The sequence below is a fragment of the Takifugu flavidus genome, chromosome 17, assembly GCF_003711565.1.
Source record: "Takifugu flavidus isolate HTHZ2018 chromosome 17, ASM371156v2, whole genome shotgun sequence".
Lineage (NCBI taxonomy): Eukaryota > Metazoa > Chordata > Actinopteri > Tetraodontiformes > Tetraodontidae > Takifugu > Takifugu flavidus.
Window position 1 is genome coordinate 9,270,494 of NC_079536.1, and position 24,615 is coordinate 9,295,108.

Sequence of the window (24,615 nt, forward strand, 5' to 3'; positions counted from 1 at the left end):
GGCACGGAACATGGTCCACTCAGACTCAATGTCGCCCGCCTCCCCAGGGACATGGCCAAAGCTCTCCCGGAGGTGTGAGTTGAAGCTCCTTCTGACAGGAGACTCTGCCAGGTGTTCCCAGCAGACCCTCGCAATACATTTGGGTCGGCCGGTGCCAAGTGCACATGTGGACGCCTTTAAGCCTGAACAAGGTGTTTGTTATGGACCATCTGAGACGAGCACAGAAGTCCAACAACAGAACACCACTGGGGTTCAGATCGGGGGGCCATTCTTCCCAATCACATCTCTCCAGGTCGCACTGTCACTGCCAACGTGAGCATTGAAGTCACGCAGGAGGATGAGGGAACCCCCAAAAGGAGCACTCTCCAGCACTCCCTCTAAGGACTCCAAAAAGGGTGGATACGCTGAACTGCTGTTTGGGCCATAGGCACAAACAACAGTCAGGATCCGTCCCCCCACCCGAAGGCAAAGGGAGGCTACCCTGTCATTCACCAGGGTAAACTCCAATATACAGGCACTGAGCTGGGGAGCAACGAGGATTGCCACCCCTGCCCGTCGCCTCTCACCATTGGCAACTCCAGAGTGGTAGAGAGTCCAACCCCTCCCGAGAAGACTGGTTCCAGAGCCCTTGCTATGCGTCGAGGTGAGGCCGACTATATCTAGTTAGAACTTCTCAACCTCGCACACCAGCTCAGGCTCCTTTTCTACCAGAGAGGTGACATTCCATGTCCCTAGAGCCAGTTTATGCCAAGGACCCTGCCTTCGGCCACCACCCAACACGCAATGCACCCAATGCCCTTGGGCCCTCTTGCAGGTGGTGAGCCACGGGTGCTGTGCCCGGCAGGGACTCCATGGGCAGAGGTCCGGCCACCAGGCGCTCGCCATCGTGCCCCACCCCCAGGCCTGGCTTCAGGAGGGGGCCCCGGTGACCCGCATCCGGGCAAGGGAAACATAGGACCAATGTTGTTTTCCATAATTAGGGGGTCTTGGGCTACGCTTTGTCTGGTCCCTCACCTAGGATCTGTTTGCCATGGGTGGCCCTACCAGGGGCCTAAAGCCCCAGACAACAGAGCTCCTAGGATCATTGGCACACGCAAACCCCTTCACCATGATAAGCCCAGGAGGGTTTTAGAAGAACATGGATGATATTACATCCATGAAATGGCATACAAATACACAGTTTTTTCTACTGCTAAGCTTTAAAATAATTGAGCAACAAAGACATGCCAGGCAATAAATGCCTTTAACTATCTAAGTGTGGGAAAAAAAACACTGTTGACTGCAATTTGTCTGGTGAAGGCATACAGCTGCAAGCTATTTTGATTATTCACTTATTGAAATTGCTTTTGATTAATTTTCCTTTCAATCAACTAACTGTTTCAGATCACAGTGGAAATGCCAGCCGAGACATTTAGTCAATTAGAAGGTTTACTAGTTGACCCATGAAAAGCTTGTGTTATATATTATTAAATAAAGTGCTACATAACTGTAAAGGTTTTCAATACGCTTGCTTTATCAGAGGTCATCGGTTAAAAGATGACGATAAATTTACTTTGTAAACACATTTTTGCACATATGAATATTAATTGAATGGTTATCCATCAGATTAAAGTACAATAATAACAAAATTAATCTTTATGAAGTTGTAGGCGATACTTTGAATTCTATCTCAAAATGTATGTCGTTAACTCTCTTCACATCCCAAATGGAGCATACAGTGTGTATTCGATGTAATTCATTTTTAGTGTAGGTCTTACCATGAATAAGTCACTGAACTGTAACAGCAGTACAGCAGCTGTAACCAAAACATAGATGCTAAAACTCTCTGCACTCCTCCCATGACACAGTCTCTTCTGCGCAGCCCTGTACAAATATTCAAGAACTGATCAAGAATTTCAGTCCAGTTCTCATGACACCTCGTATTTGGCTCCCACTACTGATCTTCATCATCATCTTTATTCAGCCCATTGGTTTCTACACTCAGATAGATAAAGATAGATAGATAAAGATGATGTTGCATAACCAGGTTTTTCCTGAATATTAATTGTTCCCTAGACAGCTCATTATTTAGATATGTGTCATTCCATATATCTTATTCACACAGCCACATCATATAGCTAAAGGACGACACTTTATTCTTATCAGAATGACTGTGAAGTTGACTCTTTGCCAAAGACACTGCAACGCAGTTAACAGTGAGTTGGAGATTTTCTTTGCCTTTATCTCTATAATAAATAACTCAGCCCTAATTGTTTACTGCTTCTATTATTACTTGTGGCATTTTCTTTTCTTTTTAAACCATATCTGGTCTCAGAGTGCTCTTGCTCAGATATACTTTACTTTATTTGTAAATCCCCATAAAACTACTATGTTATGATGTCTAAGGTTTTTGATTCATGAGCCTGGCATGTTAGAAATAAGCAACCTCATTGTTAAAAGTCATTCCTGGCAAGAGGTAAGACCATTCTGGTTACACTCAAGGCAGAATATTTGGACACAATGGAGAAGCTGATGGCCTGACAAAACATCTCAATAAGACTTACGGTAGTTGAATGGCCTACTTTTCACTGGGTCCTCACACAACCCTTAAGCTCTGAAATGATTAAACATTTTTTTTATTTTACCACGACAGGTTTCTGTATTTCTTTCTTCCCCCGTCTCTTCTGTTAAGAGCCCTGATGCTCTGCCATCACAATGTGGGATTATGGGTAATCCATACAGACGCCCTCATAGTGGACCACCATGCCCTTCATTTCAGAAAAGATTCATTTTTCATTTTTGTGCACATACCTGTGACTCTGTATGTTTATGCAAGCAGACATATGCCACGAGAAAGATAAAAGACCAAACGGGCTTTTTGAGTTACCAAACACTGACCCTTAAGTAGCTGGCATAGAAAGACTGTGAAAGACTTCGAAAGCATCCCCTCTTGTGAGCGTTTGTCTTTTTGTGGCCCAAACAGTAGGAAGGGACTTGTCTGACATGCGTGAAGAAGCTGTCTGTTCAGGAACCTACATCTCTCTTACCACCTCTTCTCTCCATCAATGCAGATGGACAACAAAGCCTGGAATGGACAAAAGGCATCATTTACTGAAGCAACAAGTAACAGTGAGTATCAGCACGTCTCCCTGTGTTCCCTTTCCATTTCCTTCCCCTTCTCCTCTCCTGCTCTTCATCGTTCCGCCTATGCTGCAGGTGGTTTTAGCCACAGAGATCACCCGCCATTTAATCTCTGTGACTGGTCAATAGGCCTCTGACTGTCAGCTTAATCGGCTATGCATCCTTGTGGGGAGCCTGCGAATTGAGGCCCATTCACTGTGGTTTACAGGGCCGCACAGTGAGGCCCTCCGGGGAGTCCCCCCACCACCACTGCCTTCCTGTGCAGAAAAAGTAGTCTTTCACAAAGGATTAACACAATCACACTGGAGTTGTGCTACACATACATGCCCTTAATCCTGTACACTTAGACATAAAGATGAAAAGCAGGATATATGATGGCTTGATAAGAGGATATTTATGAACCACTTAGCCATCTTTCACATAACAACTGTAGACAAAATAAGACCATAAAAAGTCACAAAACCTGCTTAAACCTTGAAGCAGCTTAATCATCTTTACAATTTTGCCACAAAAATAAATATCTAGTAATAACTTTGTATTGTACTTTACAGTATATAGCTTAATTATGTCCTTTACATTCTGCATGTTAAGTGATTTGTGTCACTTTCTCTTTTTGGCAGAAACATTTTGATAATCTCATGGGTCTAATTTTTTACCGTCCCGTTGCAGGATTTATACAACACCGTTACCTCACATCAAGAATGTTTCAGATTCTCCCAAGCCAAGAAATTCATATTAATCTAATTGGAGACTGTTAATTACCCTTAGGTGTGAGAAAATAATGTAAGTAACCTGTCTAGGTTGTATTCCTGCCTCTCTCAGTGACCACTGAAATAGGTTCCAGCATCCTCTGTGACCTTATTAGAAATGAGTGATGTTTAACAGATGAATGGATGAATAAATATAAGGCTCATATGAGATTTTTTTTTTTTTTTTTTAAAAAAGGGTCCCTCTAATCAAAGTGTTAGATGAAGTTGTATAAAAAGCAGCTGGCCTCCATTGAATAGCTTTAAGTTGGCCCAATTTAGCTCCAATAAAAACAAATCTAATATGCTTTCATCATGTCAAAACTGGATTGTCTTTTTATGGGTTTCTGCTCCTCCGAGTTTGGCAGTAGTAGTATTTTTCCATTTCTTCTACTGTTTTCATATCTACAAAAGTTAGCATTTGTTAAATTAGTAAAAGATGCAGAGAATTCACAGACATGGTGCCACTTAAGCAGATTTACATGCATTGGAGTAGCTGTGCGTGATTCATTGTGATGGCCCAGCTTGATCAAAGGACTCTCTGCAAGCAGCTTCTCCGTGGATGCCAACAAATTGAATGCCAACGGCTTGAGAAAGAGGAGTTTAAGAGACAAATGAATAGTTGGTCCGATGTAGAGCAGCAGAGTGGAAAACAAACAGATAGTCGTATTAGATTTAAATGTCGTCACTCTGCAACAATGGACAGTTTTGGCGAGGCTTCAGTGATCTGACTTTGAGTCTCCTCCCCTCACTGTGGCTAGGAGAGAACGTTTGATGTTACAACTTCCTCATATTAAAAATTAGGAAACATTGCTATGGATTTTGAGGTTTGGTTTTTCTTTCTTCTAATTCGAATTTGGATATTCAAAATCCAGATTTTGCAACCTGTAGTTCTCATATGTGATTTGTTTCAATTCTCTGAGAGATAAATAATCTAAATGACATTTCTGGAGAGATACTTTCTCCTGGATAAACTATTTTAATGGCTGTGGTTTCTATGGTACCTGCAGCCGTAAGCAAGAATAGCATAGTACTTCCAAAATAGAGACCCCCACAATCTATTCCTATTGTTGGCTTGAAGTGTGCTTCTGGTCAAGTGCCATTCCCATTCATAGTTTATCTCACAGTCAGCTTGAGGTTTAAGTTTCTGGTAATTATCTCAAAGTTGCCGAAACCACCCAACACTCACGCGACGTTAATGTCTAAATGATGTTTATCACATAAACACTATTTACAACACATTCAAACAGATGCAGCTGGTTTTCATTTTCTTTGTGAGTCTGTGAGTGTTGAATGGAAGATGTTTCAGGTCATTTTGTTTTGATTTGTTTGGCAATGTAATTTATAAGACCGAAACAATGGCAATTAAAGGACTTTCCAGAATTGTGCCTAGCTCAATTTAAAAAAACAAACAAAAAAAAAGCTGTCTGCCATTGCTGCGATTATTAGTCTTTTGGGATAAACTGTTTGCTTTCACTCAAGTGCAATTTATAGAGAAAGAAATAATGTAAAACGTTCAGGACACTTCACACATGAGGTTTTTCTTATTCCTTGTCATTTATAACCAAACATACTACAGATATTCTGTCATTTTATTGAGACACCACCTGACTGACTGTTACATACATTTCCTCTGACAAACATAAGTGGTACTGCAGTGTATGTCAGTACACTGTTAAATCACTACATATGCAGCAGACTCAGCAGATGGCTCTTCTACGACCCTCTGTTTCATACATGCATACACTGTGTGAGTGCATTTTCAGAAAGGGCAGAGTAATCTCTTGGATTATAAGGTTGGTAATATGTCAGCATCCTGAAAGTAGGTTATCTCTCAGCTACAGTCCACTTTGAAATGCTATTGCATTGTGTAACACAAAACAGAAAAGTCAGTAAATATGTCATACACTGTTCACTTATAGCTCTGTCCCTTTTGTACTCTTTTATCATAAAAGCTCACTCTCCCTTAAAATTCACACAAGCCCCCATTGAACATTTGTTTGTGGTTATGTCTTTTGTCTTACCCAATCTCCAACAAACAGGGTGGCTTTAAACACAGAAACTGTGTTGTTTTTTTTATTTTTTGAGAGAGGGGGTAGGAAAAAAAAGAACTAAGAAGAGTGATTTTTCTCCCTTCTATTCCCAGGAGTATTTGCAGCGGGGGTTTTCATTCGAGTTGCCACATTTCATTTCCTGCTGTGCATATTTGTGTGTGTGTGAGTGTGCATCTGTATGTTGCGTGCATGTGTAAACTATGTGAGGGTCTTGTGCTACGGTGGTGATTTATAGCAACAGGCTCTGGCCCTATCTGTTTTCGATCAGTCTCATGCTCGGTTCTGGCTTCTCTCCAGCACTCCTCTAGCTGACCGGACATGGAGTCTGGGTGGGACCCCTTCAAATCTGCCTGGAATGAGCACAGCATTCACATGCGCGTCCACACACAAACCACTCAGCGTCACTCCTCTTTCTCCTTCTGCCTTCTTTTCTCTTAACTCCACCAACTCCAGAAAACATCCTGCACCAACACATTCCAACAGTGAAATAATTCCTTCACACTGCTGCTTCTTTTGTCCCTCTTTCGCTATATCTCTTGCTTACGATCAGCTGAAAGCAGCTTAAAGCACTCTGTCACATGCACACAACCTCTCAGGCACGCCCACACGCCACACACACACATCTTGGCAGTCACACTCTCACATGGACAACATTCACTGCCCCTTTCCAGGCCCAACCACCACTGTATTCTTTGTTTTCAGCTGATGTCATGTTGGCTTGCACTTTTCATTCTTTGAGATGCATTCAGAATCCGCAGGCCTGCAATATATACTTGCGTAAATTCAAATTAAAGCTGTCATTATGGTCGGGAGGAGGGAGAAAAATCCTAGCAGTTGTGTCATTCCTGGCAGAGACCAGTTTGTAGTATGAGTAAGAGGTTCTGGATTTCATTGCTGCTTCCTTCAGCTTTTCGGCGACTCCGGAAGCAATGATGGGATATACTGTCTGCAGGTTCCCAGAAACCTTAGACTGAGTGCACAAACGTGTGTTCTCCTTTATTTTGCATCGTATCAAGGTGTAATGTAATGGTAATGTTAACAGGAACTGGTCTGTCATTCATGCGTTCACTCCAACTCCCAGCTGTTGGTCTGCACGCACACAAACCCAACCACACACAGACATATGCAGGCACAGCTGGTCTCCCTCTTTCTGATGACCTTGGCTGGGCTTTGGAGGCAGTACATGTTTTCTCATCCACTCATCCCCCACCTTCTCTTAAATCCAAACAGGCTTGTATCTTATCGTTCTCTTTCATCCGTTCTCTCCTTTCAATGCTTTTCATCTTTTTTCAAATGTAATATTCATTTTAAACATACTGATCACATTATTATTGTATGTCCTATGCTGATATTTGATTCTGGCTCATTTTCAGTTGAATTGACTCATTCCTAACTTGATTTCAGACACGTTTCCTATCACCTGTGATATTTTTCACTGCATGCTTATTAGCTGGTCTCCAGTTTGTGTCCATTTCCATGCATTTTTAGTACATAAAAGAAAGGCGACATGAGTGTTTGCTAAACCTTTATTATGTTCAGAGCTGCCAAACCACATGAAACTGCCATCTACAATCTGTGATGGTATGCTTGTTAGAGAGCCAGTCCAGATGCATAAACACACCCTGGCTTAGTATCTTGTGTTGTTAAAATCCTTTCAGTGGTCAGTAATGGGAGCCATAATAACGCTTTCCTTCTTTTTTTCCTCTACCAATTTCCTGCCTTTACTTAATGTTCTTCCCCTTTTTTAAAAAGCTGTGGTCACCTTGATAAATACATACTTTTTTATGTGTTCCTTCATCCACTTTTCAACGGTTCCTTCTTCCTCACCTCTTCTCTATTCTCTCCTTCTCCATCCATCCCCCCTCCTGCCTTCTTTAACTTCTGCAGCCCAAAAAGGTCTTCTCCACCTCACTCCAGATATCTACCAGGAGATGGAGGCCAGCATGAAGCATGGGAGCAATGCTCCAACCACCGGGACCAGCAGCGGTAGTTGTCTAAACTACATACCATCCAAAGACATGGGGCCTTGCTCTGCCACGCTGCCACCAGGACACACCCCGTACTACAGTGGCTTAGCCTCCTCACCCAGCCCAACCGCAACCATGGCCAGAGAACTGCTGGTTAATGGCCAGTCACCCACAACAGACACCTCTTTACCCATGAAGGGAACGAACCCCGGCCTGACCTGTGGTGTGTCTGTGCAGCCTGCACAGCAACTGGACTACCTGGCTCGCATCCAAGGCTTCCAGGTGAGCACCAAAACTGTAGATCAAATGTATTCTGTATCAAGTGATGCCCATTGGCAACATTCCTCAGGCAGTCCTTTACTTCAAAGAATTAGCATTATTAGCCGTACAATTAAACAATGGATTTGTTAGTTTGTCTTGGATGGAGGTTGTGGAACTGACACACTGGAAACTCAGATGAGGCATCAGATAGGCATCAGATAGAAGGAAGGTTACTGGCTGGCTCTAGCCACGTACGGCAACAGCCAATCTGTCTTTAGCATAGAGAATGTTAATCTTGGATACAGAATCAACTAGCTTGTTTGCCTGTTGAGCACTTTTTTGTCTACAGAGGGAATGGAAAACAAGATAGTCACATCGAGCTCTGAAACTAACTTGAGGACAGTAAATGAAAGATGCCTGACAGTAACAGTCAAGCTATAGGACGATCTAGGGTGACATTCTCTTGACTAGTGAGCAAAACCATTTGTCAAGGAGGAGCCACTTTCACAGTCCACGTCCCCTTGAGCCCCTGAAAATATAATTTATATAATTTGCTCCCCCCCCCCTCTGATCCATATCCATGTTGATAAGAGGTAAAGCGTTAGGAAAACATTAACTAGACAATTCCATTGTTGTGATGATGTTTAAGTCTTTAAGGATCTTGGGTATCTGTGTAATTATGGTATTATCACTTGCTCACCAGTTAAACTCTTTACCTGTGGAGCGATCCAAATAGTTGTTTCTAGGGAATTCCTTGTTATTTCCTGTCATTTGTCAGCTTTTATGATTATACACAAGCGAGCGTCAAACTTTCTTCCACACGAATCTTTTCAATGAATGTGTTCCTATCAAGGTGGTGGTACTTGGAAAATTTTTAAGGCTGATCAGGAAAGTGAGGCTTTTCCGACACTAGTGGACTCGTAAAGCCAATTGAACTGCTGATAACACACTATCCATTTTCTCTTTCTTGCAGTCCAGGGGTTTAGTCCTGGAACAAAACATTGCAGGTGGAGTTTTCCTTCTTTCATTTTCAGAGCACAAACCTGGCAACCTGTCTGCAGCGCATTCCATACCACTGATACCAGTGCTTGTTCATTTAAGCAGCAGATGCTTTTTATCAGGTTGAGCAAATACATTTTATCTCAACCTGCTGAGGGTTCCTTTGAAAGGTCTTTGTTATTGCTTTAAGCCTTCCTGTGTGTGGCTGTGCATGCGTGCGTGCATGTGTGTAACCTGAGAGAGCTCTGCTGGCAAGCTGAGGCACACTTGTACATGTACCGTAATTTCTGGACTCTCTCGTAATTTCTCCACTCTTTTCACTTGTATGTTTATACAGAGACCTTAAATACAGTTTTTATCACGTCAGGATTTTTTAACTTTTCTTTTAATTTAATCCGCTTAGCAACATAAACAAATATATCGTACCGGTAAATGCTTTTTTTTTTTCTAACGGTGTCTGTAATGCAGCTACCTTGAAATATACGTTTGTATCAGCTACACACAAATTACGTTGTTTATGCTTTTTTACTCAAACAATGAACAATCTAAAAACCCACAATGGCCCACCTCTAAAATCTTCTATTTTCATCGCGTTGGCGATTGCTTTTGCCTTCCATCTGATTTGTACAGCGGAAACACCGCGGCCGCCTGCTCTCTGTGTGTTGACCCAGTCTTCCAGAATGTTTTCAAGCTCAGGCCACCTGCTTTGATTACGTCTAAAAGCTTTTCTCATCTTTTTGGTTTGGATCAGTTCTTTATGCGACGTCTCCACCTTCTCGCCATTGATTACCGTAATGTATGCCAAGATTACGCGTGGCAGCTCGATTTCCTTCTTCAACCGCCAGAGTGATTGCTTTTAACTTGAAAGTCGCATCATACGCTTTTCTTCTAGTATTTTCCATGTTGATGAGGGTTAGTAAAAATTACTCATTCACAATAGTTGTGATAGTGAGCCACGAAAAAAAATAAATAAATAAGCCGCACCGTAGAACAAGCCGCAGTGTTTAAAGTGTAGGAAAAAAGTAGCGGCTTATAGTCCGGAAATTACGGTACACACATATACGTATGCACACATCAGGTTCTGTTTAGTTGAAATGAGAGTTTTGGCCAAGCCATCTTGTGATTTTTAAACGATTGCCTTTCTCACTGTTTATGCTATATTATGTAAATATGAAGATGCTGTTGACAGTACATTAAATATATGCATTCATCACACAAACACCATCAACATATTTGTGCTTAAAAATGGAATTGAGTCAGGCAGTCTGCACCGGTTCTGTTGAGCGTGTGAGTTTGTGACGAGTTAGGCAAACTTCTTGAAGGTTTATGAACACTTGTGACTTTTTGTGGGATAAACCTCAGCAGAATTAACAAAAATAGTCACTTATCTTTTCATAGGGTACATAATATGCTGCTTTGTGTTGAGCGAGCTGTCCCTGGATGCCACTTGACAAAACAATTGCTCAGATCTGCCATATGCAATTTTGTTCAAAGTAAGAATAATCCCCTTTTGTGATTAGTAATTTTGTTTTTGTAATGTAATTATATTATCCAAGTGAGTGGATTACAATGACAGCTCAACATTAGATTAAAGAAACTAGGACTGAGCCCATTCTCATACTGTCTGTTTCATCTATCCAGCTCTACAGGAAATGGCTCTGGACTACCTGCTTATCCCTGCTTTTGACTTGATTGTGAAATAGCCACCGGTGAAAGCTCTGGTTGGATAAGCAACTCATGCTCCATTCATGCCAGTTTGGAGAAAGGAGGCTGGCACTTATTGCAGCCTGTTTATATGCGCGTGTGTATTTCCTATTAATTTGCCCGGTGTCTTGTTGGCACGGCTGGCATGTGTGCTGGAAATAGGACAGAAACAAAGAGGCAGTGGTAATGGGCAACACATGGATGGAGGAGGATGGAGCACCCAGTACAAGCCATATAAGTTCTCCGTGTTTCACTTTCATCATTAGCACGTGATTTATGATTCATGAAATACCTCAAGGGTTTGACCCCAGCATTGCAGTCACCAGCTGCTTATATATGCTGCCATCACCTTATTATTGTTTAATTCACTCATCACAAACTGCTACCATTTCATATTATTAACTTTTAACCCCCTTTAACACGAGTGAGGCATTTTTATATAGAGTATCAGTGATTGATGGAAATTTAATGAAGTTTGTCTTTGAAACAGACATGAACTTGGGCAACTTTCCATACTGTCATTCTGCTTGTGCTCTTATTTCTAATAACCTGCTTCCTTGTTGAAAGATCAGTGTTTATCAGAGCTTTTTGTCCATGTTGAAACGCAGACTGGCATAATTGAAGTGATTAAGTTGTTCATCAAGTTAATGGAGAACAGTGGAGTAAAAAAAAACAAAGAGACAAAGGAAGTCAAGTTTAAGAGTGTGTGCTGGTGTGCGTGCATGGGTTGGTCATAACATGCAGTTAATGTTTCCAGATTGAGATTGATAATGATTATTTAAACCTTGGCAACAAATAAGAGGAAATATTGTTAGTTACTCCAGTCCACTTGTTTTGTACATTAGTCAAAACATGAAGAAAAAAGTAGTTTATTTTTCTAAGTGCATCATATTGTTTTTTTTTGTTTTTTTTATGGGTTGACCTGAGCAGTTAATAATAGTTTCAAACAAGGCACATTGTTTGTCCAAAACAGATGTGTGGAACACTCAAATGACAAAACAAGACTAATCTGTATGACACCAATACAAGTCAAAGTAAGAGGAAACTCTAATTATCACCTACTTTATCAATCACAATTGCCATCAACCTAAATTAAAACCTAAAGATCTAGCATCCTACAATTATTTAACAAAAAGAAAAAAGTTGCTGCAAAGCCTTGTTTCAATATTATAAAGCTTTCAGTAATGTTTTTAATGATTTTCTGATTTAAAATTACTGATGAGATTTAAAATGGCATCATGTATGTAATGTAACTGCATGTTTGTATTTGTACTTATTATAATGTACATACGTTTTAACAGGAGAGTTGCCTTTGTGTTTTGACCTATTATTTGTTAAGTGACATATTCAACTGCTACTAAAATATTTTACCAGACCCTATAAGGCTGTACAAATTCCCCAAGTGCATATGTTTCTTAAAATGGTTTGTGTACAGTTTAATGATTACTCACAAAAAAAATGGTTTATTTGACATTTACAATTTTATCATCCAGATCAGGTTAGCTTAAATGGACCCTGTTTAAAGTGTGTATTGAAACAGTATTACAGAACAAAAAACAAAATTATCATTATTCCTTAGTAACTGGCAGGTGCAGTGGATATAGCACCTTTCTCAACATGAAATACAATTTACTTACCGGTACACTCCTGAGATTGTGCTCTTAAATTGTAAATGGAAAATATGACAGAACCATTTTGTGTGTTCTAGCAGAGATATTAAATATCCTGTGGAGGATTGACGACCTAGTATTATGTCGTTGGAAGTAAAATTCTGGCTTTGAGCACAGGGTCTTAACTTAGGGGTCAGACCTTCTTGTGGCTTATCCTGCTGCTTGGAAAGGCTTGAAAAGCTATGATGAGTAAAGATCAGCATACTGTACTGTAACATCCCATGTTGTGTCTGAAAGGGATAAATGGTATCTATCGTATCGATCAGTTCTGTCCACCTGCCAAATCCAAATGTAATAACACGGCAGAGATAATGATCAGGTGAGTTATGTTATGTAGTCATGGCAGCCTTAACTCTGGGAGATGGATTGAGAGTTAAAGGGCGGCTCGTGCTCTTTCTTGTGCAGGAATCAGAACATCTACGTTGGAAATCCCATGTTAATGAAAACACCATCTTGGCAGGTGACTGGTGCTGAAATCCATTCAGCACAGTTTCCAGGATTTCTCACACTTTCTCGCTGTTTGTTCTTCCCTCTTGCCACTTTCTTCTTTGGAAAAGTAGAAAAATCTCTTCAGGTGGTGCTGACCCCACCTGACACTTTTATACCCCCTTTTCCACCCTCTGTCCTCTCTCCAGACTTTCCCTGCTGTCTCATCTCTCTGTATCAACATCAAACTTGTGACCTGGTCATGACGTTCAAAGTCTCTAACAGTTTATTTCCATCTTCCTTGTCATTCCAGTTTTCTCTGTTTACTCAAGGATTTGGGTTAGAAAATATATTTTCTGCTGGCTAATGGGCCACCACTGGGCCATATACAGTATTGTCGGGTGGCCCACCGCTGTTGATTTCTTCAGCAGGTTGATGGCTTCCAGCTGTTTTCCATGGTATATTTGTGTGGAGCACGACCTCCAAAAACATGTTTTGCCGCTGTTATAAATCAGCTGGTTAATGCTATGCTGGTTTGGCGCACAGTCTGCTTACATGTTGGCCCTCTGTGTGCGTGTCTGTGCATATGCTTGTTTCTGTGTGTTTGGTGGACCTGACTGATGGTGTTCTTACCCCACAGTTAAGTCAATTTCAAAGCTAAATCAAATACCCTCAAATGTCAACAGGCTACAGTGCAAATTTCAACACAGAGAATTCTTTCTTTTTTTCTTGATTTTGTTCTCTGCTTTTAAACAAATTCATCACATTTTGCAACCCTTGGTGTGGTGCTCGATGCTTCATTGGTTGCTATAAACAGATAAATCAACCTGCTTGCACAAGATAATGACAGAGAGAGATTACAAATATGCACCTTGCATGCTAAATGGTTTGCTGTAATCTCTCTAGTGTGTTCCAATGCACATTTCAGATGGCACATTGTACTTGATGCGATCCTAGTTGTGTGTGAGTGCGTGTGAACCTTTTACCACTGTGACCATAGAAGTAAAAGTGTATAATCTCTATGCTTTAAACACTCTTGACCCAAGTCTCTCTACTGAAGTGGCTCAGGAGGGACCTTGTATTGCTACTCACTGAAATTGCTTATAGCACTGACCCATATTCATTATGGTTGGATAGAAGTTGGTTTTGTGTTCTAAGAAAGTGCAGCCTGCACTTAGTTTTTACTTGTTTTCTGGGCCTTTAATTTTGCACAATGTATTTTTGGTGGTTTTACTTGCAACATCACCACCAAATGATACTATGGTACTGTTCATATGTAAATTTCAGTTAGTGTTCCGTATTTTTTGTGCAGATGTACCGGTACGTGAATTTAACATTGAGGCTGGGTTAGGTTGAGGCTGGGGTTAACAGTATGACTGCAGTTGCTTTCCTACTGTTTGCATGAATGAGTTTGTTCTAATGAAGATGAGCATTGAAGAAGAGCCATCCAGCTTCAGAAGCCAGATGTCAGAGGCCATTCCACATTAGTGCTGCTGATCAATCGGTCCTTGCATACCTCTCCTGGTTTTTTGTCTCTACGAGAAGTGGAATTAGAGGGTTTTTTGAGGTGGGACCTGGGATGATTATTCAGGTCTGTTTTGAATGCACATGTGGACACCTTTATGCCTGAACAAGGTGTTTGTTATGGACAATCTGAGATGAGCACAGAAGTCCAATAACAAAACACCACTCGGGTTCAGATCAGGGGGGCCGTTTTTCCCAATCACATCTCTCCAGGTCACACTGTCATTGCCAACTTGAGCATTGAAGTCACCCAGGAGGACGAAGGAGCCCCCAGCACTCCCTCTAAGGACTCCAAAAAGGGTGGATACGCTGAACTGCTGTTTGGGCCATAGGCACCTGGGTAAGCTCCAATATACAGGCACTGAGCTGGGGAGCAACAAGAATTGCCACCCCTGCCCGTCGCCTCTCACCATCGGCAACTCGAGAGTGCTAGAGAGTCCAACCACTCTCAAGAAGACTGGTTCCAGAGCACTTGCTGTGCATCAAGGTGAGACCAACTATATCTAGTCGGAACTTCTCAACCTCGTGCACCAACTCAGGCTCCTTTCCCACCAGAGAGGTGACATTCCATGTCCCGAAAGCCAGTTTATGCAGCCGGGGATCAGACCGCCAAGGTCCCTGCCTTCGGCCGCTACCCAAAACACAATGCACCCGACCCCCTTGGCCCCTTCTGCAGGTGGTGAGCCCATGGGACTAGGACGCCTTAGGCCGCAGATTGATTATCGACTTTGTGGTTGTGTCATCGGATTTTCGGCCGCATGTTCTGGACACTCGGGTGAAGATAGGGGCGGAGCTGTCAACTGATCACCACCTGGTGGTGAGTTGGCTCCGATGGTGGGGAAGGATGCCGGACAGACCCGGCCGACCCAAACGTATTGTGAGGGTCTGCTGGGAACGCCTGGCAGAGTCTCCTGTCAGAAGGAGCTTCAACTCACACCTCCGGGAGAGCTTTGACCATGTCCCAGGGGAAGCGGGGGACATTGAGTGCGAGTGGACCATGTTCCATGCCTCCATTGTTGAGGCGGCTGACCGATGCTGTGGCCACAAGGTGGTTGGTGCCTGTCCACAAGGTGGTTGGCATCCCTCACCGCTGGTGTCCACCAGCAGGTTCAGGCATTGCCGCCAGGCTGAAGAAGGAGTCGTATTGGGCCTTCCTGGCCTGTGAGACTCCTGAGGCAGCAGATAGGTACCGGCAGGCCAAGCGGAGTGCAGCTACAGCTGTTGCCAAGGCAAAGACCTGGGCATGGGAAGAGTTCGGTGAGGCCGTGGAGAACGACTTTCGGACGGCCTCGAAAAGGTTCTGGACGACCATCAGGCGTCTGAGGAGGGGGAAGCAGTGCACTGTCAGCGCTGTGTATAGTGGTGATGGTGTGCTGCTGACCTCAACTCGGGATGTTGTGGATCGGTGGAAGGAATAATTCGAGGACCTCCTCAATCCCACCAACACGCCTTCCAGTGAGGAAGTAGGGCCTGGGGACCTGGGGATAGGCTCTCATATCCGGGGCTGAAGTTTCCGAGGTAGTCAAAAAACTCCTCGGTGGCAAGGCCCCAGGGGTGGATGAGATCCGCCCAGAGTTCCTTAAGGCTCTGGATGTTCTAGGGCTGTCATGGTTGACTCGACTCTGCAACATCGCGTGGGCGGTGCCGCTGGATTGGCAGACCGGGGTGGTAGTCCCTCTTTTTAAGAAGGGGGACCGGAGGGTGTGTTCCAATTATAGGGGGATCACACTCCTTAGCTTCCCTGGTAAGGTCTATTCAGGGGTACTGGAGAGGAGGCTCCGCCAGATAGTCGAACCTCGGATTCAGGAGGAGCAATGTGGTTTTCGTCCTAGGTGTGGAACAGTGGACCAGCTCTACACCCTCGGCAGGGTCTTCGAGGGTGCATGGGAGTTTGCCCAACCAGTCCACATGTGTTTTTTGGACTTGGAGAAGGCATTCGACCGTGTCCCTCGGGAAGTCCTATGGGGGGTCCTCCGAGAGTATGGGGTGTCGGGCCCCCTGATACGGGCCGTCCGCTCCCTGTACGATCGGTGTTAGAGTTTGGTCCACATTGCTGGCAGTAAGTCGAACTCGTTTTGCGGTGAGGGTTGGTCTCTGCCAGGGCTGCCCTTTGTCACCAATTCTGTTCATAACCTTTATGGACAGAATTTTCTAGGGCGGTCTGGTTTGGTAACCTCAGGATCGGGTCTCTGCTTTTTGCAGATGATGTGGTCCTGTTGGCGTCATCGGCCCATGACCTCCAACTATCACTGGATAGATGTGAAGCGGCTGGGATGAAAATCAGCACCTCCAAATCCGAGACCATGGTTCTCAATTGGAAAAAGGTGGAGTGCCTTCTCCAGGTCAAGGAGGAGATCCTGCCCCAAGTGGAGGAGTTCACCCCAGCCTCAACAATGGAGCAGGAGATCGACAGGCGGATCAGTGTGGCGTCCACAGTAATGCGGACTCTGCACCGGTCCATAGTGGTGAAGAGAGAGCTGAGCCGAAAGTCAAGAGCTTTGGGTAATGACCGAAAGAACAAGATCACGGGTACAAGCGGCCGAAATGAGCTTCCTCCGTAGGGTGGCTGGGCTCTCCCTTAGAGAGAGGAGCCAGATGAGGTGGCTTGGGCATCTAGTTAGGATACCCCCTGGACGCCTCCCTGGTGAGGTGTTCCTCCGGTAGGAGACCCCCGGGAAGACCCAGGACACGTTGGAGAGACTATGTCTCTCAACTTGTCTGGGAACGCCTGGGGATTCCTCTGGATGAGCTGGAAGAAGTGGCTGGGAAGACGGAAGTCTGGGCTTCTCTTCTTAGGCTGCTGCACCCGTGACCTGACCTGAGGATGGATGGATGGATGTTTTGAATGCGTCCACACATAAATACATTCAAACATAGATTCATAATAGACAAGCTGCTTATTTAGTTTTTCACCAAACCAATACATCTTCCATCAATCTTCCACATTTAAATCCATAAAGTTCTGTGCATTTGCTTTTATTCTTTAAACAAATGTCATTAGATTAGATTTCTTTGCAAGTTTTTTCTGTACTGGTATTTTTCTGTTTTTTCTGTATTTCATCAACACATTTCTGTCATTTTCTATCAGGCTTTCACAAGTTTTATAATAAAAAATTCAAGACTGTGAAAAGGCCACAAGTTATGGTCTTCTTCAATAATGAAGGATGTAAAATATATACGGTCATCGATATCGTGACTGACAGAACAGTCATTCACTTGAACTGTACATTAAGTGTTTGCAACAAGGAGAGAGAGTTTAAAGCATGTGTTGAAATGTAGATTTCTGCCTTCCAAACAGATGCAACATAAACATGGACATATGCATGCAGAGAAGTGTAGCATAAAGTACATATACACACCCAAAAGGTGAGCTTGCAGAAAAATCTATTCTGATTTGGAGAATCACACAATTCTTTTTTTAATCATTTTGTCAGTGTACAAATGTATTACAGTGGATTTAAAGGTGAGGATTTATTATTTTATGTGAATGCTTTGCAATTCTAAAGCAATGCTAATGTCAAAGTCAGCTTGACGTCTCAAAACATGCTGGGAAAGTAGCCCAAAAGCTCATTAAGATGGAGAAATGTAAAACATTTTATCGACTAAGAAAGTCACTTATCTTTTTTCAGTAAAATGAGGTTACACCTACTAAAGGAAGAAGGCAGAAAGATTGATAAGCATAAGTCGGAGGAGGTTGTCGCTTCATTTATTGACGCTTAGATTCAAGTAAGTCGAATTCATGCACACTATTGACCTGGGAAAATTACTATATTACTATAGGCATGTGGGTATTTTTACATTTGTTAACAGAATTCTGATATCATAGATTACACTGGGGAACACAATTTTTGTTGAGATAGGTCCAACAGTTGTTGTCTCATGTCAAATTTGACAGAATAACCTGTTCTTCAAAGTATCCCCTATACTATAGGGCCTATAGAGTATTGCTAGTACTGACCTATTGGGAGCTGCCCACACCTCTCACCACACTGTCTCAATTGTGACAGCACAAACAAGTTGCCATGTAGCTGTAGATGAGTCCAATCATAATCAGCTGGCATGTCTTACTACAGTTAATCAGTGGAATTTTGTATAACTGGAGGGGAAGCTGTGGAGAAAAAACTTGATGTGCTAGGAAAAAATTGACTGCAATTTTGGAATCAGCATGCCAATTTCAGTTTTTATCAGCATATAAATCTAAGTCAACAGATTTTTTTTTTCCAAATTGTTACCGAGTGTTCTTGATCTGGGCTCTAAAGTGCAGCAATTAATCCATTTTCACCTCAGATCATAACCCAGACATTGTTTACTCAAGCAATTTGTTCTGGACATTTGCAGTCATGGTTCACACTCTGCTGTAATTTGTCCAATATATTGCCTGCTAAATAGTATGATGCTCAAAAATACACAGTGTGTTGACACCTAGTTTGACAGGTGATATAGTTGATTCCAGTTTAAAGTACAGTTTAAAGATCTTTGAAATACAAGGTGCACAGAATCCTGTGAATTGAGTTATATTTGAAATGGAATTGAGAAAGAATCGAACAAATAGAAAGAAACATTTATCTGCAGTGTTTACATGCAGCCCACTTAGGAATTTAGCTAAAAGGTCTGTGTCGCTCCATCGTCCAGTCCCTTATTTTTCCATTATTGTGTGACAAACCAGAGAATCTGTCTTTCTTAAAAGGATTTTTGCTATTGCATTCGGGGCATAAATAGGCCAGCTATACATTTGTATGCAGACCTACACATATAGATGCACTTGAGTCGTGCACAGTAAAAAGCAGGGCAGATAAGCAAGCAGTATTACTGTCAATCCTGGATCTCAGGAGCAGGGTGTCCCTGAGGAGCATCATGTCATAACAGTCCTGATAGCACAGCATTTAGGAATGCTTGCAAATTTGACCTCTAAAGGATGAGGGGTCACCGGGGATGATGACATCAGCACCCCCTCAAAAGCCCCTGTCTCCAGCAAACATACTCATCCTTACATTTCTTCCCCTCCAGTGCAGTTTCTGTGTGGTGTAGGTCAACTGTCCACAAATGCTTTTGGTGGCAATTAGGCATGCAAGATTTACTCTTAAGCCAACCTCTTACCACTAAAAACTTTAAATGCTTCAGTTAGCTTGTCGATTGTGCTTTGACTGATTGTTTCCTGTATGTTGGTAACTTATTTTTCCTCACTCTGTCCTCTCTTCCAGGTGCAGTACAATGACGCACAGAGTGGTAAGGATTATGTGACCTATCTGACCCTGTCTCCGGTTCAAATGACTTTCCACGGCACGGGGAGCACCCTCCAGGCCAGCCATGACCAGGTGTGTGTCTGTTCTCGTGTATGATATATAGTGAGGACCAAAATACCCATTACTCCTGCAAAGTTGGGAAATTTGAGGGAATTGGATGGGTTTAGACTTTATGTCTATGTAGATTCACATTCATTCAGGTCAGAGTTATCCAAAGTAAGATCTCTGCATCGATTGGACTTGTTTGGGTTTTCTTGAAGACGTTTCACCTTCTCTCCAGAAGGCTTCTTCAGTTCTAAACTCACTGAGGGCAGTGCTTGAGAATATAGCCCTTGTGGACTATTAGTGTGCTAATGATCTGGGTGGTCACCTGAGAGTTGTTGGCAGGGTCGTTCACCTAGTTTCAGTTTGGGTGCTTCCCTTTTGTTTGCTGGGTCACATTGTTGTGAATTACCGGTCTCATGAAACTGTGTTAACTTTTGGATTACTAAGACTTTAGTTAAGGGTAGAATTCTTGATAGGGTTAATGGGAAATGTGTAATGGAACTCCCCACAATGATAGAACTTCAAAGATATGTTTGTGTGTATGTGAATGTCTCTGTGTTGTCTACTTTAACAGCAAATTCACATTTTTAATGCTAGTTCTTAAAAGCAGAAATTAAAATGGAAAAATATTTTATGAAAGTGGTTCTATTGAATAATGTTCTCTGTACTTGGAACACTCCAATGCTGTTATTGAATAGAGACTGTAGATCATTTTAAGTAGCAGTAGTAGAGATTTTTTTATTACCGTATTTTCACAACCATAAGGTGCGCCGTATTATAGGGCGCACCTTCAATTAACAGCCTATTTTAGAAATATTTTCATACACAGGGCGCACCGTGTTATAAGGCGCATAGCATAGAAACTGCGTAGTGCCTGTGGTTTCATGACGCGTTCACTAGATCGAGCTGCGCTAAAAGGAATGTCAATAAAACAGCCAGATAAGTCAGTCAAACTTTATTAATAGAATACAAACCGTCGTTCTCACAACTCTATTCACTCCCAAAACGAATAAACAGCTGTTTTATTATTATATTATTATTATTATAATAACAGCGAGTTATAACAGGCAGTGCAACATTTTTATCACAAGTGGATAGTGGAGTTTAATAAATCTTTTTTTAATAAATCGAAGTAGTGCAAAGCGATAGCAATAGCAATATAACAATAGCAATATAACAACGTTGTTCAAACGGTAATTTCCATATTCACAGTATGACCAGCCTTGTTAAGTTGTAAACACACAAAAGAAACACGTAAGGATCACTTTATCAGTTCATTCCTCATCCAGGAATCCCTCGAATTCTTCTTCTTCGGTGTCCGAATTGAACAGTTGTGCGAATACGGCGTCCAACATGGCCGGCTCCGTCTCGTCAAAGTCGTCATCAGGGTCGGTGTCGCTGGTGTTGTCTGGCATTTCAGTGACAATCCCTGCCTTCCCGAAAGCTCGGACCACGGTCGATGCCCAGGCATTTACGATCCACTGGCAGATAGTGACGTATGACGCTCGGCGCCGTCTCCCCGTCTTGGTGAACGTGTGTTCGCCGTTCGTCATCCACCGGTCCCATGCAGTTCGCAGTCTAGTTTTGAATGCCCCGTTGACACTAATATCTAGCGGCTGGAGTTCCTTTGTTAATCCACTTCTTGCTTTGTTTCCTCGGAAGCTCCGTTGAGTCTTCTTTACCTGGCGCAGGTCGTCTTGTTGCTTCCTCCACTTCCGCACCATTGATTCGTTCACGTTAAATCCTCTTGCCGCTGCTCTATTTCCGTGTTCAACTGCGTGACTGATAGCCTTCAGTTTGAACTCTGCAAGGAGCCATTTTGGGGTCTTTACAGACAGAAATGGTTTGGGACTGAATTTACTGCTGTTACCTCGGCCACGCCTACTGACTACGGTAGCCGCGATTACCCAATATTACCGTAATCCATACAAAAGGCGCTCCGGGTTAAAAGGCGCACCGTAGATTTTTTAGAAAATTCTAGGCTTTTAGGTGCGCCTTATAGTCGTGAAAATACGGTAATAAGAAAAACTTTGTCTGTTGGCTAGTACTGTATTATTCACCAGGGCATCAGAACCATCTGCTATAATAATCAGTCATAATTATTTCTTAGTCATTGATGTTCCATCCACACAGCGGGCATTTGTTCAGTGTTTTCAGGCTATCAAAGTAATCCCCATTTGAGAGGACATCTCCTACACATTACCAGTCTCTCTCTCCTCCCTCTCCGGTTTTCTCCCTGACTCTCCCACATATTCAAATTAAGCTTCTTTGTTTCGTGTTGCCCAAGCAGAAAACCAGTTGCTTACATTCTATCATCTAAACACAGGACACCGGTTTATTCAGCAGTCTTCAAAGCTTTAATAATGGTCTGACCCAAGTCCTGAATGGGACAGCTGACAGGGGGCTAGTGTCGCCACCGCTAACTGAGAGCCAAGCCGATATAGGCCAGGCAAGTCTATGTCCTTGGGACCTGTTGTTGCCAGGAGCGCTGGGGCATGACCGACTGTTAGAGAAGGCCTTTCTCTTTCTTTTTTTCAGTACAGTGAGAGTGCGACTACAAAGGGAGTATTTAACAATAAGGGGTCGCCCTCAACAGCACCCCAAACCCCTACACTTTTTAACCAAAATAGAACTCAAGCCATCACATTTTTGGCTCTGTGATTGTGCATGAACACTCACAGCTGTGAGGATGAGTAGTTGGTGACATGCTAAACCGGCCAGTAGGATTACCTGTGATGTGTTCTGGAGGAACGTCATGCAGAACACATCTGCGCATTAACTGAAAACACATTTTTAGTAATTAATCTAATGATACCATTTTTCACTGAATAGCTTTGTTTTTGGTGTTTTGGGGCTAATAACAGTGATTGAAACCTTAAAAGACATTCTACTTTTCTTTAGATGATCAAAATGATGTAAAATGAAAATTGTTTTCCCCAAACTCTCGTTATTTAAACAAATCAGTAAACCAGCAAGAACCCTTATATCATCATATTGTGGCAATCATGAGGGCAAATATCATCTTCCATGATAATTATGAAAAAAACATCATTTGTCTCTGAATAATTGTTTATATTTGCTGTATGTCTGTGCCAGTTATCTTCAGGATAACATTTATTTTCCATGAATTTATAAACATAAATATGCATGATGACCACTATATAAGCAATTTGTTCAACATGCTTTCATACATATATATGAGTGCCTGTACAGCAAAGATAACTTGGGATGTGAATCTCTGGGTATCTCACATTTTAAATCAATTTATAATCAATTATCCATTCAATAATTAATACAGTATATAGTAAAATATATATGCCATATATATACTGTATATGCCATATGTATGGCACCAAAACAATACAGTTTGTGTAAGCTATTATTAAATTGGACAGCGTTATATCGACCAATTTCAATTATGTAACTTTTTATTTTCTAGCTTGCTGCAAAACTTTGTACAGAAGCCTGCAAATGCCTGTGGCAAGATGGAGGAAACAGTAGTAAAGTTTCACTTTTTAAGTTTAAGAATCAATCCAGAATCATAGATGATTAGAGCTGCGATCCTTCCACAAATCATTTTTTTTTTTTTTTTTTTTTTTTTTTTGATTTTGACTGAAAATTCATGAGCAGCAACTGTTCGGTGTAGCAGTTGCGTGTTTAAGAAAACCTCATATTAAATAATTATAATTGCAGTTTTGAGAAAGGCAATTTTTGTTATTATTGAGAAACCACATACACCACAGTAACGTGAGCTGAGTGTGAAGCCTGAAAACAGCCTTCACAATAAACATAAATGATCGAGAGCAGAGGTAGCATTCCCATGATTTTTATAGTCCCCTGCTCTCTATCAACAGATGCAAACACACAGCAGTACCTACATAAAAAGACTCAGTGCAGTGCTGGGTTATCATCATCTTTGTCCTTGTGCAGGCATTCCTGGAGGGCCTGTATGTGTTCAGCTCAGTGATATTTGCGACCTTAAGTGCCATCTACCGTATTTTTGCGACCATAAGACGCACTGTATTTAAAGGCGCACTCTCAGTTACGGGTGCTATTTCTGTATTTAACACATACATAAGGCGCATCGGATTATAGAGCGCATACATGGTAAAACATGCCTGTACGCTAGCTCAAAACATGCATGCTAGCGTGTATTTAGCAATGTTCTCGCGTATATCATCTTCTGTATCCGAAATTAATCCGAAATAGATTTTGTGAAAGCTGAAAACCATTTACAGATTTAGGAACTCGGTGCACACATAAGGTGGACCGCATTATAAGGCGCCCCGTCCATTTTGGAGAAAATGTAAGACTTTTAAGTGCGCCTTATGGTCGCGAAAATATGGTACTCTGTGCCATCTGCCAAACACATGCGCCTGCGGGCAGCTAGTCAAAATTTGCTGGAAGCTAAAAATGTTTGTCCATTTGCAAAAAAACAAGTTATTTAGAGTTATACTGTATGTTGAGTTTTTATTAACTCATCAGGTCTATAGATGCTTTTCTTTGAAGTGGTGTAGGTAGAGATGGATAGGTAGACCTTGGACTGGCTCGAGTTTGTGCTTCTGAAGACACTGTGTGGGCTTCATAATAGCTCCACCAGCCAAGATGAGTTTGACACAAGAATAATCTGTAAGCATGCATTAAAAGGGGCTTTAAATTAAATATTTTTGGTTAATAGCCATCAAAATTTAAGCAGGGAAAACTCCTGCCATGACAAATAGAAAAAGAAGACACCTTCCCCATGGTATTCTTTGCTGGATCCTCAGAAGCCCCTTTAAACCCACACTATCAGCTCTTTTCGATAATAATGTGCACTGATGTCAGATGTGCACTCATTCACTTCATTTGTAAAACAC

At 42.2% G+C, this 24,615-nt stretch overlaps 1 protein-coding gene across 4 annotated transcripts in view; it reads left to right on the forward strand.

Moving 5' to 3' along the window:
• The window catches only part of stau2 (staufen double-stranded RNA binding protein 2), a 63,708-nt gene that overhangs the window by 22,199 nt on the left and 16,894 nt on the right, over positions 1–24,615 (forward strand). For 3 of the 4 annotated variants that reach the window (XR_008946948.1, XM_057013617.1, XM_057013618.1), the window contains exons 11-13: positions 3,051–3,108; positions 7,808–8,169; positions 19,673–19,786. Coding sequence is in view for 3 of the 4 variants with exons in the window: in XM_057013617.1 (XP_056869597.1) it covers positions 3,051–3,108; positions 7,808–8,169; positions 19,673–19,786 (534 nt within the window). In the remaining variant the exon portion in view is untranslated. The remainder of the gene's footprint in view (positions 1–3,050; positions 3,109–7,807; positions 8,170–19,672; positions 19,787–24,615) is intronic. The other variant, XM_057013619.1, reaches the window with a different exon arrangement.